General features: G+C 46.0%; 2 protein-coding genes across 4 annotated transcripts in view; one reads left to right on the top strand and one right to left on the bottom strand.

Annotated features, from left to right (window-relative positions):
- The first annotated feature begins 4,146 nt into the window (after nucleotides 1–4,146).
- The window catches only part of RAI14 (retinoic acid induced 14), a 143,316-nt gene continuing 135,418 nt past the window's right edge, over nucleotides 4,147–12,044 (top strand). For 2 of the 3 annotated variants that reach the window (XM_049648212.1, XM_049648208.1), the window contains exon 1: nucleotides 4,598–4,620. The gene's annotated coding sequence lies outside the window, so the exon portion shown is untranslated. Of the gene's footprint in view, nucleotides 4,166–4,597; nucleotides 4,621–12,044 lie in introns of those variants that run through there. The other variant, XM_049648211.1, reaches the window with a different exon arrangement.
- On the bottom strand, nucleotides 4,172–12,036 carry LOC125935293 (translation initiation factor IF-2-like). The gene is made up of 2 exons (XM_049648920.1): nucleotides 11,912–12,036; nucleotides 4,172–5,096 (listed from the first exon to the last, which is right to left on the bottom strand). Exons 1-2 carry the CDS (start codon nucleotides 12,034–12,036, stop codon nucleotides 4,172–4,174), a joined length of 1,050 nt encoding a protein of 349 aa, XP_049504877.1.

The raw sequence follows: 12,044 nt of genomic DNA, 5'->3' as shown, positions 1-12,044 counted from the left end.
AAGATGACAGTATTGTATAGCAGTCAAGAGTGAAGCCTCTAGAGCCAGATTGCCCTAATTTGAATCTCAACATTGCCACCAGCTGTGTGACTTTAGGCATGTTACTTAATCCCTCTGTGCTCCAGTTCCCTCAAGTGCCAAAAGGGATAATAATGGCACTTATAGGGTTGATGTACCGGGAAAAGAGCTATCAACAGAGATTCCTTTTTACCTAAGAAACTTATCTCCATGAGAGGGCAACCTTGTTCTCAAAAAGTCTCCTCTCATCTTCCTGCTAGTGGTCTTCCTGTCTTTTGTGTCCTCAGTCCCCTACCCCTCTCCTTGGCTCATAGAAGCCTCATGTTGCCCGGCTGTCTTAGAATTTCATGTCTGTGTGGATTCTCTGGATGTCCAAAAATAAATGTGATTTTTCTCCTGTTAATCTGTCGCATGTCAATTTGATTCTTAGTCCAGCTAGAAGGACTTTGAAGAGCAGAGAGAATTCTTTCTCCCCAACATAAAGATTAAATGACCTAACATTAGGGTGGCCTGCCATCTCAGTTTGCTCAGGACTGTTCCAATTTATGCTTTTTGTCCTAGTAGCTTGGCTGGTTTAGAATTTGCCTGCCCCCTTTCATTCTCAAAAGTGTCAAAAGTGTCCCAGATTGAATAATTAAGTATATGGCCACAGTGGTTATGTATATACCGCTTAGCAAAAAGCCTCATATGGAGCGATTGGTAAATGTGTCTTAGATGCTAATAATTAACCCCTGTGGCAGTTTTATCCAATAGAAATAAAATGTAAGCTACATAGTAATTTTTAACTTTCTAGTTAACCACATTTTAAAAAGAAAAAAGTGGGGTGCCCATGTGGCTCAGTGGGTTCAGCATCCATCCACATGGTTTCAGCTCAGGTCATGATCTCATGGTCATGGGACTGAGCCCCAAGATGGGCTCTGCCCTGGGTGTGAAGCCTGCTTGGGATCCTCCTTCTCTCTCTGCCCTTCTCCCTCCTCTCTCTCTCTTTCAAAATAAAATAACCTTAAAAAAGTAAAATCTTAAGGGACACCTTAAGGGTGGCTCAGTTGGTTGAGCATCAGACTCTTGATTTCAGTTCAGGTCATAAAGCTGGGGTCATAGGATTGAGCCCCTTGTTGGGCTCCATGCTAAGCATTGAGCCTGCTTGGGATTCTCTCTTTCGATATGTAATTAATATAAACATTATTAGTGAGATGGGATGCCTCGGTGGCTCAGTTGGTTAAGAGTCCAACTCTTGATTTTGGCTCAGGTCATGGTCTCATGGTTCATGAGTTCAAGCCCTATCTTGGGCTCTGAGCTGATGGCAAGGAACCTGCTTGGGATTCTCTCTCTCCCCCTCTCTCTGCCATTCCCCCTCAAAATAAATAAATAAACCTTTTTTTAAAATGTTAAAAAATTATTAGTGAGATACTTTTCATTTTTTTTCTCATCCTACATCTTTGAAATCTGTTGTATATTTTGCATGCACAGCACAACATAATTTGGGCTAATGACATTTCAAGTGCTGAGTGTTTGTGGTCTACTTTATTGCTATGGTCTTACTGAATTATTAAGATGCTTTATTAAAGTTATCTTATTAATTCTCCCATGTCACAATTTCCTATTCAGAAACATCCCTAAGAAAATACAAAAAAGTGGTTTTTCTATGAATATATAGGGTCTTTTCTGTAGATTCTCTCCCTCCAACCTTTTGATTGTGTTTTTGTTCCATTCTCTGGACTGGGGCCAATATCGCCACATTCCTGTAAATCATGCTGTTTCTAACTAGACCCAGAAGTGCAGTCAGATCCCAACCAAATGCCAAATAAAGCAAAGGGTTACTTTTTGGCTCTGCTGTGATGCCTATCTCTATTTCTCCTATTAGGGACAGTTTCTTGTTACCCCAACTAGTCTCAGCCTTGGTTTCCCAGACTTAAGACGTTCCCAATCTGGGGAGAAACAATACTGATAAGCAAGGGAGCAAGAAATAAGGAATGTGACATTTTTTAATCTCAAAAATGAAAATTTGACCCTACCAATCAATGAATTTCATGGATCCTGGGTGGCAACCCTCTCAGGAGTCTGGAATCTTGTTGGTATGAGATTGACCTGCTAAAACAATTAGAGAATGATGCTTTGCCATAGAGTATAACAACAAAATAGCTTGAGATGGCTCTTCAAATTAAGAGAATGGGCTCAGGATGTTAGATCTGAAAAACTTCTCAGAGGCCATGTATTTCAGTGTTCTTTTTTTACTGATTTGGGAAGTGGGGCCAAGAGAGATTCAAACATTTGGTGAAGTTCAAATGGCAAGTTAGGAACATGGTCTCTGTTCTTATTACACTACAGTTACCTTGATTTGGCAGTAACACCCCTATTAAAATACAACATGTTGTTCTTCCCAAAGGGGTTTTACCCACTTTTTATGCAGTTTAGATGATCATTTTATCCTTACTGCCTTCTCAAACCTTTTCACATGGGCCTGCTCTCCATTAAAGGGCATATTCAATGTACCCTGAATGAGGTAGCATTTCTAAAAGGCCTGGGCAAAGAGCACACAAACCCCCACCAATGAGAAGTTTCTGTTCCAAACCATACTTGACCATCAATTCCTCTGCAGATGGCAGAACTTCAGCTGTGGTCTGAATCAGGTGTTTGAATTTTCAGGGGCAGGAGGGATCTGGAAAAGGATCTTGGCATATCAGCCTAACTATGAGTCCTTCCCTCCACAGCAACCCCACACCAGAGTTGGACTTGCTGATGTCTGAGGGTGAGGTTATACGCTAAGGAGAATAAGCATGCAAGCCACCCACAGGAGCCACAGAGCTGACATAGGCAGGCGCACTCAGAGGTAAGTGGCTGGGGTGCTGCATTGTGGTGTAAAAGAAAAATAATTGTTTAATGTTGTTCGATATTAACTCCTTCGACTTGTCAACTGTTCCTGCAGGATACATACACATGTTTGCTTTCCAAGGGGGCATGGTACACCCTGTACCATATTCCTAAAGCCCACCTTTTCAGCTGTCTCTGAAGGAGACTGATCTGCTAAAAGCAGAACAAAAAGCCCACAAGTGGCAGGGTCTGTCTCCCCCACTCTCCTACAGTACACCTGAAGTGTGAACCGTAATGAAAAACCGTATTGTAGAAATTGCCAGCACTAAACAAAACGTTTGCCGGTTCGCATTTCTCTTAGAGTGTCATTTTATTCACGAGGGGTAAAGGACAGGAAGAGGAGTGTGTGTCTTGCTTTAAACAGGCTATTCATCACTTTTCGAAAGAATCTCTGATGTATGATTTAGGAAGACCATGCTGCAGTTACTTCACAGTTCATAGTTGCTTCCTATGTGATAAGTTACCTGTTAAAGCTAAAGAAGGCTGTTCCCTTGGGGGGCGGGGAAGACAAATTCTAAAGTCTAGACCATCAAGATACAGCCGAGACGTTAAAAACTGAACTATGCTGGGGTGAATTTCACTTCCGTTGGAATTAATCTTTTTTTCTTGAAGTTCAAATGACTTACAGTGGATCCCACAAGAAAGGGCTCGTGTCATTTATTCTAGAAGGCTTCCTGCCCCGCGTTAAGGAGGCAGAGTTAACCTGGGGAAGGGAGGGGCTATGGTGAATAAAGACTTTCTAAGCCGTAGCTGGTTAGCCAGACTAGGATGAATGGAAAAGCAGCCCCAAATTAATGAGTAGGTGGAGAGCCCTGAAATCCTTGGAATTACAGGAGGAGGCCATTAAGATTCAAACGCCGGTTTTAGCCGGCTGGAGAAGGGAGAGACGCTGCGGGGATGGGGCGGTAAGACCCTCTCTCGGAGCATCCCAGACACCGCTCTGAGGACGTCCCCCACTCGTGCCTCTCCGTTCAGGCGGTAGATTTCTCCTAACTCCCGAGCCGAGCAACCCTTCACGCCTGTAGTTTTCTCTTGCCACCTGATGAGCGTTAGCAGTCACTCCAGCCAGTCCAGAGAATGAGCGGATTCTAGTTCCCTTTCTGTTCAGTAACTCTGGAAAATATACCCGATTGGACTGTGGTTAAGTGGGCGCTTGGATCGGTGACTTTTGGAACAGCCCCACGACCACAGACGACTTTGGAGGTTGGCCAGAAATGAATACTATTCGGGATCTCACGCGTCCCAAACCCGGGGGTGCGAGCACGGGTGTTTCCCAGTAAGTTCAGGTGACGGTGATGATGATGGGACACGTCCGCGGTGAAGGGGCCACGATCCCGGGAAAACGAAACGGCCGCAGGGAACGGCCGCAGCACCCCCCGCGGGTCCCGGCCGCAGCGCGGGGCCGGGTCACCTGACTCGCGGAATTTGGGGCCGCGCGGGGTGGAAGGGGAGGGGAGAGGCGAGCACCTCCCTTCTCGCTCCTGCTGGATCCAGGTCGGCGGGGGCCGGCGCCGGGCGGCCACGTGGTGGTGCTGCCGCTGCCCCCGCCCCGCCGGCCCAGCCCGGGAGCCGTGGCGCCCACTGACCCCCGCAGCGGGGGAGGAGGAGGGACCGAGGCGCAGGAAGCCGAGCAGGAAGCGAGGCCGGCGGCCGCGTTTTCCTGGGGAAGCGGCGGGCCGAGTGGCGCAGCCAGCGCGGCCCGGGAGCTGCCGCCGCCGCCGCCTGGATGGGGTGAGTGCGCGGCGCCGCGAGTCGGGAGGCTCTTCCCGGAGCGGGGAGCCGGCTCGCGGCCCCGCCTTTGTGTCTGGGGCTCCGGCGAGGGACGGCGCGCCCGGTGGAGCGGCTTAGCGGGGTGGCAGGGAGGGTCCCGCCACCACTCCCTTGTCTGCCGCGGGCCGCCCGCTGTCTGCAGAGGGAGAGGAGGATGTGGGGATCCGAGTGAGCGGGGAGAACGGGCCAAGTTGGGAGCGGGCTTTGCTGCTGCCTGCCCCCCACCGCCCCTCGCAGGCCGGCAGCGGCGAGGCGCGGGGCCGGGCGGGCCGAGGGAGCGCGGGCGAGAATGAATGGCCAGCCCTGCAGGGCGTCCTGGGGGGGCGGCGAGTCGGCACCCTGTCCCACCTGCCTGGCGGCCCCGTGCCCCCACCCTCCCCCACCCCCCGGGTCCTCGCTTCTTGGCTCGACCCGCCTCGGCGCTGAACTTGGAGGAGCTGGGTGGGAGGAAGGTGCAAGCGGGAGATTCTGGATGGCTCCGGCGACCGAGGCTCCGCTATTGTTCCTTTTCCGACTCTAGGGAGCCCTTTGGCTGGCCCAGGGGTGCAGGCGAAGCTACGCCGGGCCTGCTAGAGCCCCTCGCTCCTCGTGTCCTTTTCCCCGCGGCAGCTTCTAGGAGGGCTGGGAGGCGGGATGCTGGAGTTCGGGCGCACACGGGGCGACAGCTGGGACTTCGGGCGAGGGGCGCTCGCCTGCCATCTGTCCCCACCTCTGCCCAGGTGGGTGGGTACCCACTCTAACCTGCCTTCCCTTCGCTGCGGGCTTGAGCAGGTTTGTGTCCGCGCTTAAGTTTCTGCAGTTTTTAGGGTTCGTCTGCTGCCTTCTGGTTCACGCTCTCCTTTTCGTGTGGACCTCTCCCCTTTTGTGGGGTGGGGGTGGGGTCCCGGAGCCCGGGGAGGCAGCAGACTGAACGGATGGAGCCCAGTGTGAAGTGGAGAAGTTATAAGTGACCTCCCAGGGGTTGGGGCCTGGGCTGTCTGTCCAGGCTTGCGCTTCTCCAGGGAACCCAGTCAGCGCAACTTTATTTCCGATGGTCCGGGCATATCTGGGGGCTCAAGGCCGCCCACCAAGACCAGCTGCTTCCCGTGGCCGCAGGTTCCCAGGTGATTTGGCAGGGTCTCGGCTCTCCTTCCGCGAGAGGAGAATGCTAAGCTGGCTGGGATGCGGACGTTGCCAGTTCTCTGGAGAATGTGATCTCAAGACTGTAAGGGCCTGGCAGGGGGAGGAACTGGTCTGTCCATCAGTAGGACTCAGCAGATGCTGCTCTCAGGGCCTCACCTTGTGGTTTGCACAAAGTTGGAGAAGGGCGAGTTCATCACAGGGAGGATTTTGGTTGCCCTGGCCCCCACCTGTTCACAGGTGTGGCTGGGAGTTTTATTACTGATGGATGTCATCTGATCATCTTTTCTTAATGATGCCTAACCAGTGTCATTTTTTTCCTCCATGGCCTTTTGTAAGATAGTAGACTTTAATGTGAGAAAACTTATCCAGTTCTTATAATTTTCAACCAGTGTTTGCATAACAGTTGCATTGGGAAAGGTGGTCCTGTGCTGGGAGATCCCAGGTTTTTTCCTCTCCATTCTTTGAGATGCTGCATTAACTCATTCATTCGTTAATTTATTGTATCCTTTACACACCTTAGACTTGTTTTATGACTCTTTTTTTTTGGGGGGGGGTGGTGATGGTGGTTGTAACCCTGTTGTGAAAAATCTTATTGCTATTTGTGAAATTGAATAGAAAGAGTGGGTGCTGGGCCATGGGGACTAAATAGGGGCATGATTGTGCCCCTGACGTTGACGCACTGTCTCCAGGCCACCGCTTCCCAAATCCTCTTTGAGGCAGGCACACTTAGTGTCACTGACATTTTAAAGGTGAAGAAACTGAGGTTTGGAGGTTAAGGAAACTTGGCTTGCAGTTAATGGAATATGATGGAGGAGCTTTGTCTCTCTTCTTTTTTCCTTTCAATATAAAACTAAGTAGGAAATATTTCACACATAAAAAACGGCCACTACTTATGTTTAAAAGTTGCTGATATGTCCATTATTTGTTTCATATCGCCGCCAATAAAACTGCAACTGAAGTGTTTTATCCACTCTTCCTCCACTTCCTCCTCTTCGGGTGACCACTAAAGTGAAGTTAGATACGTAGTTTCCAAGCACGTTTTGGTATTTCTGTATATTATATGTCCATAAGCAATATCTGTGAGCTTGTGTATTTAAAATTTTACATAAATGGCATAAGTCTATGTACACACCCCTTGCATTTTTAAATGTCATTATGTGTTGAGGTCCATGTAACTCTTATTGAGCTGCTACAGAGAATTCCAGCATAGGAATAAATGGTAGTACACTAATCCCTTGCAAAGAGAAAATTAGAATGTTTCCAATTTTTCACCATTACACTTTTTCTACTAAGGGCAGTTGATCTGTTTCCATTTTTTTTTTTTTTTTTTTTTAAGTGTAAGGAACAGTGCTATTATAAGCTATTAGAGACCGGTTTCTGTTCTACACCTATCCCATGAATTGCTGGGTGATTGGGTCTAGGTAATGCTGCATTTATTATTTCATTCCTCACCAAAAATTTAGGGTGTACATAGGGTCTCTCTTATCTGTTGAGTGAAAAAAGTGAATTTGATCTATTTTCAGCTCTAAGATTCTTAGTTAGATTATTTTGTTTTTTATAATTTCATTTTTTTGAGGAGGAACAGAGCCTCTTAATTATAAAGTTGAAGTCTGAGACAGACTGTGGTGCTGAGTTTGGGATACTTGTTCCAAAGGCTTTTCTCAGGCGTCACCAGTGGTGTAACCTTGGATTACCCACTCAAGCTTCTCTTCCTCATTTCTTCAAGCTTGGTAAGATTAAGTAGTTTTAGCAGGCATTTGCAAAGGCATGTTCTTGCTCTAAGAGTTTATGAAAATGTGTTGACATTTTGCCCCAAATTGTAACCCCTTAATCTGGAAGCAATTTAAGGCATTTAAACACTTGGGCTTCCTCATTATCCCTCCAGATTGCCAGGCACATTCCTGCCTCAGCGCTCGCATTTGCTGTCCCACTGTCTAGACCACCCTTCTAGATCCTCTCCGTGGCTGTGTCCTTCAGTACCCCAGGTCTTCACTCAGGTGTGTGTCACATCAGCTCCCAGCATGCCCTGCCCCTCTTCTTTTTTTTTTTTTTTTTTTTTTTTCTCCATGGCGCTTAACACCTTCTAGCTTGCCATATATTTTGGTACATATTCGTCTAATTAGGAGAACACAAGCTCTGCAAAGGCACGGATCTTGTGTCTTTTGTTGCTGCTGTATCCTTAGTGCCTAGAGCAGTGTTGACAAATAGTAGGTACTCAAATGTTTGGATGAATGGATATAATGCTCTTTGTAGGTTTTTCTACTTAGAATTTCTCTTTTAGTACATTGTGGATATCCTTAATGGTGCTGGTGGTTCCACAGCTGTAACTGAGTCCCCCAAGATGTGCTAAGATAAAAAAATATATACATCTTAGAAAGAAAGTACTCTATTTAAATCTGTGTGATTTATCCTACAGAGTACTTGTCTTCCTATTTTTTTCTGCCAACATTTGCCTAAACCTGAATTCAGATGAAAACGTAAGTAACATTTGGAAGCACACCCATCTTTGCTTTTCTTGCTAACTTAGCTTTCCAACATTTTAAATGTGGAAGACTGACTCTCCTATCCACACAGCATCTGTACAGACAGCCCAGGAATGGTCTCAATGCCAACTACACTGAATTTCCAAGAATAGAAAGTGTGTTTTTCTGAATTGTTTGTGGAGGGTATACTCATCATCGCTAACTACATTCATGGTGAATTTTTGTTGGGGGGGGAGGGAGATGACCTTCATCTGAAGATCCAAAACCAACCAATATATAGTAGGGTACCTAGAAATACTTTTAAAATTGTCACATCATAAAATCCTTAATTTTATTATAAACACTGTTCTAGTGTCATGCTTTATTTTGCTAGAAGCCAACTGAATTTTCTCTACCTTGCATGATGAATATAGGAGCTGACAAAACAAAACTAAATATATCAAAGGCCTCTTGGGTGTATTTTAAGTGGGTGATAGAGAAAAGGAGTCTAGGGTTTTTTTTTCCTGTTAACTATATGGGTATATGATACTGATGGTATCCTTTACAAAAAAATAACTAGTGTATCGAAGTACAACCATTGTAGCCTCTGTAATAAAATGATACTGGAAGAAATCAGTTTATTATGGACCCAGATAGGGTTACACTTCAAGCTGAAAACTGTAAGCATACGATAATTTGATTAGTCTCAAGATGCTACATGATTTAGAAATTTCTTCCTTTTGGGTTACTACCCATGAGCTGAAAAGTGTAGGTGGTTTAATGAAGGAGAAAGGTTGTGTTTTTGTTTTAATTTTTTGTAATGTTTATTTTTGAGAGAGAGAGAGAGCCAGAGCATGAGCAGGGGAGGGGCAGAGAGATGGAGACAGAATCTGAAGCAGGCTCCAGGCTCTGAGCTGTCAGCACAGAACCCGACGCAGGGCTTGAACTCCTGAACCAGGAGATAATGACCTGAGCCAAAGTCTCTTAACCAACTGAGCCACCCAGGCGCCCCACAAGAGGATTGTTAATCAACCATCAGTTTCCCAACTCCAGCCATCTACAGTGAACAAAAAACTAGTCTTCAACATCAGACTCACTGATCGGTATCAGTAAATTTAGTCAGTATTTTAATAAGTAACTTTATAGACTTAACCATGTATTTTAAAACAAATTCTATTTGAATGAAGAAGTCTGCCTCATTCTTCAGTTTTATATTCCATGTGTCCAGTAGCATATCTGTCACATAGTAGGTGATTAACATTTATTGAATTACACACACACACACACACACGCAAACACACACACACACACACACACACACACACACACACACACTCATGCACAGGTGTGCATAAAGCCTTTCATGGAGGTCATCAGATATTTAGCTGTCCTAGTCTAGAATTTAATAATCAAGAAGAGTGGAGATAGCAAAACGCAGGTTGAGGTTCAGAAGATGCAGGTCTCCTTTCTCCCCACACAAAGCCATTTCACCTCTCTAAGCCTTTGTTTTCTCCCCTGTGTTCAAGAAACATGTCCACCGTTCAGAAAAGTCTGTGCATTGTGTTTTGACTGCTATTCTAGTGGGTTATGTGTGGTGGGTCACCTCCTCTAACCTTACCTGCTGTCTAGTCCAATTTCTTCTGTAGCGAATGGTGTTCACTGGATATACATTGTTGTGCTATGTAAATACCATGACCGTTCGTCACCACAGAATCTGCTTGTGAGACAAGTTGGTTGTAGTCTAAGAAGTTTACTTGTATGGTGGGAGAAAACATAGACTATTTTTATTTTCTCCTTAGATTGATATTTGCTGAACACCAAAGTTTATTATCAAGTAAGCTAACATAAGCAATTCATCCTCTACTTATCAATTTTCCCTCACAATCATTATATTTTTTATACCGCAACTCAACTTTTCTTATCCCGGTTAGGCATGGCGATTTGTAACAACAAAATTGGTCTTCTCTTTGCTTTTTTCTTTATGATTTCTAGATGAGTTTGGTTTGCTAAATCTGGAATTTTTTTTTTTTTATAATAATGTCCTTTAAGTTTATTTATTTTGAAAGAGTGTGTGGGGGAGAGGCAGAGAGGGAGAGAGAGAATCCCAAGCAGGCTCAGTGTGCATGTGGAGTCCGATGTGGGGCTTGAACTCAGGAACTGTGAGTCATGACTCAAGCTGAAATCAAGAGTGTGATGCTTTACTGACTGAGCCACTGACGTGCCCCTGTTTTTTTCTTCTTAAAGTGTAAATGACTACAAAACAGCCACAAAGGCATCTATGAGACTGTTCACTACATCTGTCCAGTTCTTTTGTTGGTGGCAGTGATGGAAAGTCAGAAAAAGGAACTCTGGCAGAGTGTGCTGGTAATGAATGTAAGGCTGAACAGCTTCCCTTTGCTCTAGGGCAGCACAGAGGAAAATGTTTTCCTCCAAGAGGAGTCCATTTTGCAAACCAGAAAAGGCCACTTAGCAGTGATTTCTAAATGTGTTGTACACATTTGCAAATCTGATACAGCTTTTGGACCATTTTTCCTAGGGAGAGTTTCACCTATATACAGGGATGCTGTACATTCATAATCTTTGTCGGTCTCAAGAGCATGGAACTCCCTGCATTAAGTACATTTATGAACCTCTTTGGACTCCCCAGATTAAAAGCCCAAGATCTAAGGGCCCCCAGGTGGCTCAGTTGGTTAAGCATCCGACTTTGGCTCAGGTTGTGATCTCGTGGTTGTGAGTTCAAGCCCTGCGTTGGGCTCTGAGCTGACCAGGCAGAGCCTGCTTGGGATTCTCTCTCTCTTCCTCTCTCTCTCTGCTCCTCCCCCACTTGTGCTCTCTCCTCTTTCTCTCAAAATAAAAAAATAAAAATAAAAAAAAAAAAAGCAAAAATCTCAAGATCTGTTGAAAGCACCTAGAAAACCACTATCGAATTTGTGCTGTTTACCTTTAACAGCTACCTCTTAGGGATCAAGAGCATAATTACAAGGGTTTATTTTCTATCATGTGCCACTATCCCCAGACCTGATAACCTGTCATACGTGAGTGGAAAGAATTACACCTTCAGTCGGAAAACCAGTCACTGGTTGCTATGCCGACCAGTTGACATGCCACTGACCATTTTTAGGAACTGTTTGGACTGGATGCAATAAAATGCTATTCAGAAGTAATGAGTGGATCAGTAGTCTGACTATATCACAGAGCTCTGATGAATTCTAAGCAGGGTCTTGAGTTTCTCGCCCCAAGGACCACCTATTTCTTGGTCTAGTGTTGGGTCTGGATGGTCTTCTGCTTTCCGGGGGCAGCACCTCCCTCCCTTGCTGTGGCAGTATGGAACTAAGATGTCCCTGGGCCACACCTAACACTACTCCCCAGCTCACGGGATAAATCTTTGCTCAGTCCAGTGGAGGAAATGTTCCCAACACACTGTCTGTCTGCTCATCTTGGCCTCCCAGCCTGATGGGGCTTCCTCCAGAAAACCTGAGGAAGACAGGGAGCTGACCCTCAGCTGGCTGCCTGCGCTCCCAGAGAGTCATCCTTCTGTGGGAGGTAGCAGACACCGGAGCAGATACTGCCATTGTTAGCCCCATGCAGGGAGCTTATTCTGTCACCGTTCACCTTAGGTGACATCATCAGTCTCTTTAGTCAAAATTGGGCCAAAGGGGATAACATACCTGCCTGTTACAGGGCAAGCAATGCAGCCTCTATGAGTCAGTTTAATTGAATTGAGCTCCTTCGGTGCACCAGGCACTGTACTCCTGGCTGTCGGCTTTTGGAGGTCCAGGCTGGTCTTCTTCATTGTCACAT

The sequence above is a fragment of the Panthera uncia genome (assembly GCF_023721935.1).
Source record: "Panthera uncia isolate 11264 chromosome A1 unlocalized genomic scaffold, Puncia_PCG_1.0 HiC_scaffold_17, whole genome shotgun sequence".
In the NCBI taxonomy this organism is placed as follows: Eukaryota; Metazoa; Chordata; class Mammalia; order Carnivora; family Felidae; genus Panthera; species Panthera uncia.
This window is presented reverse-complemented; position numbering and strand designations above follow the sequence as displayed.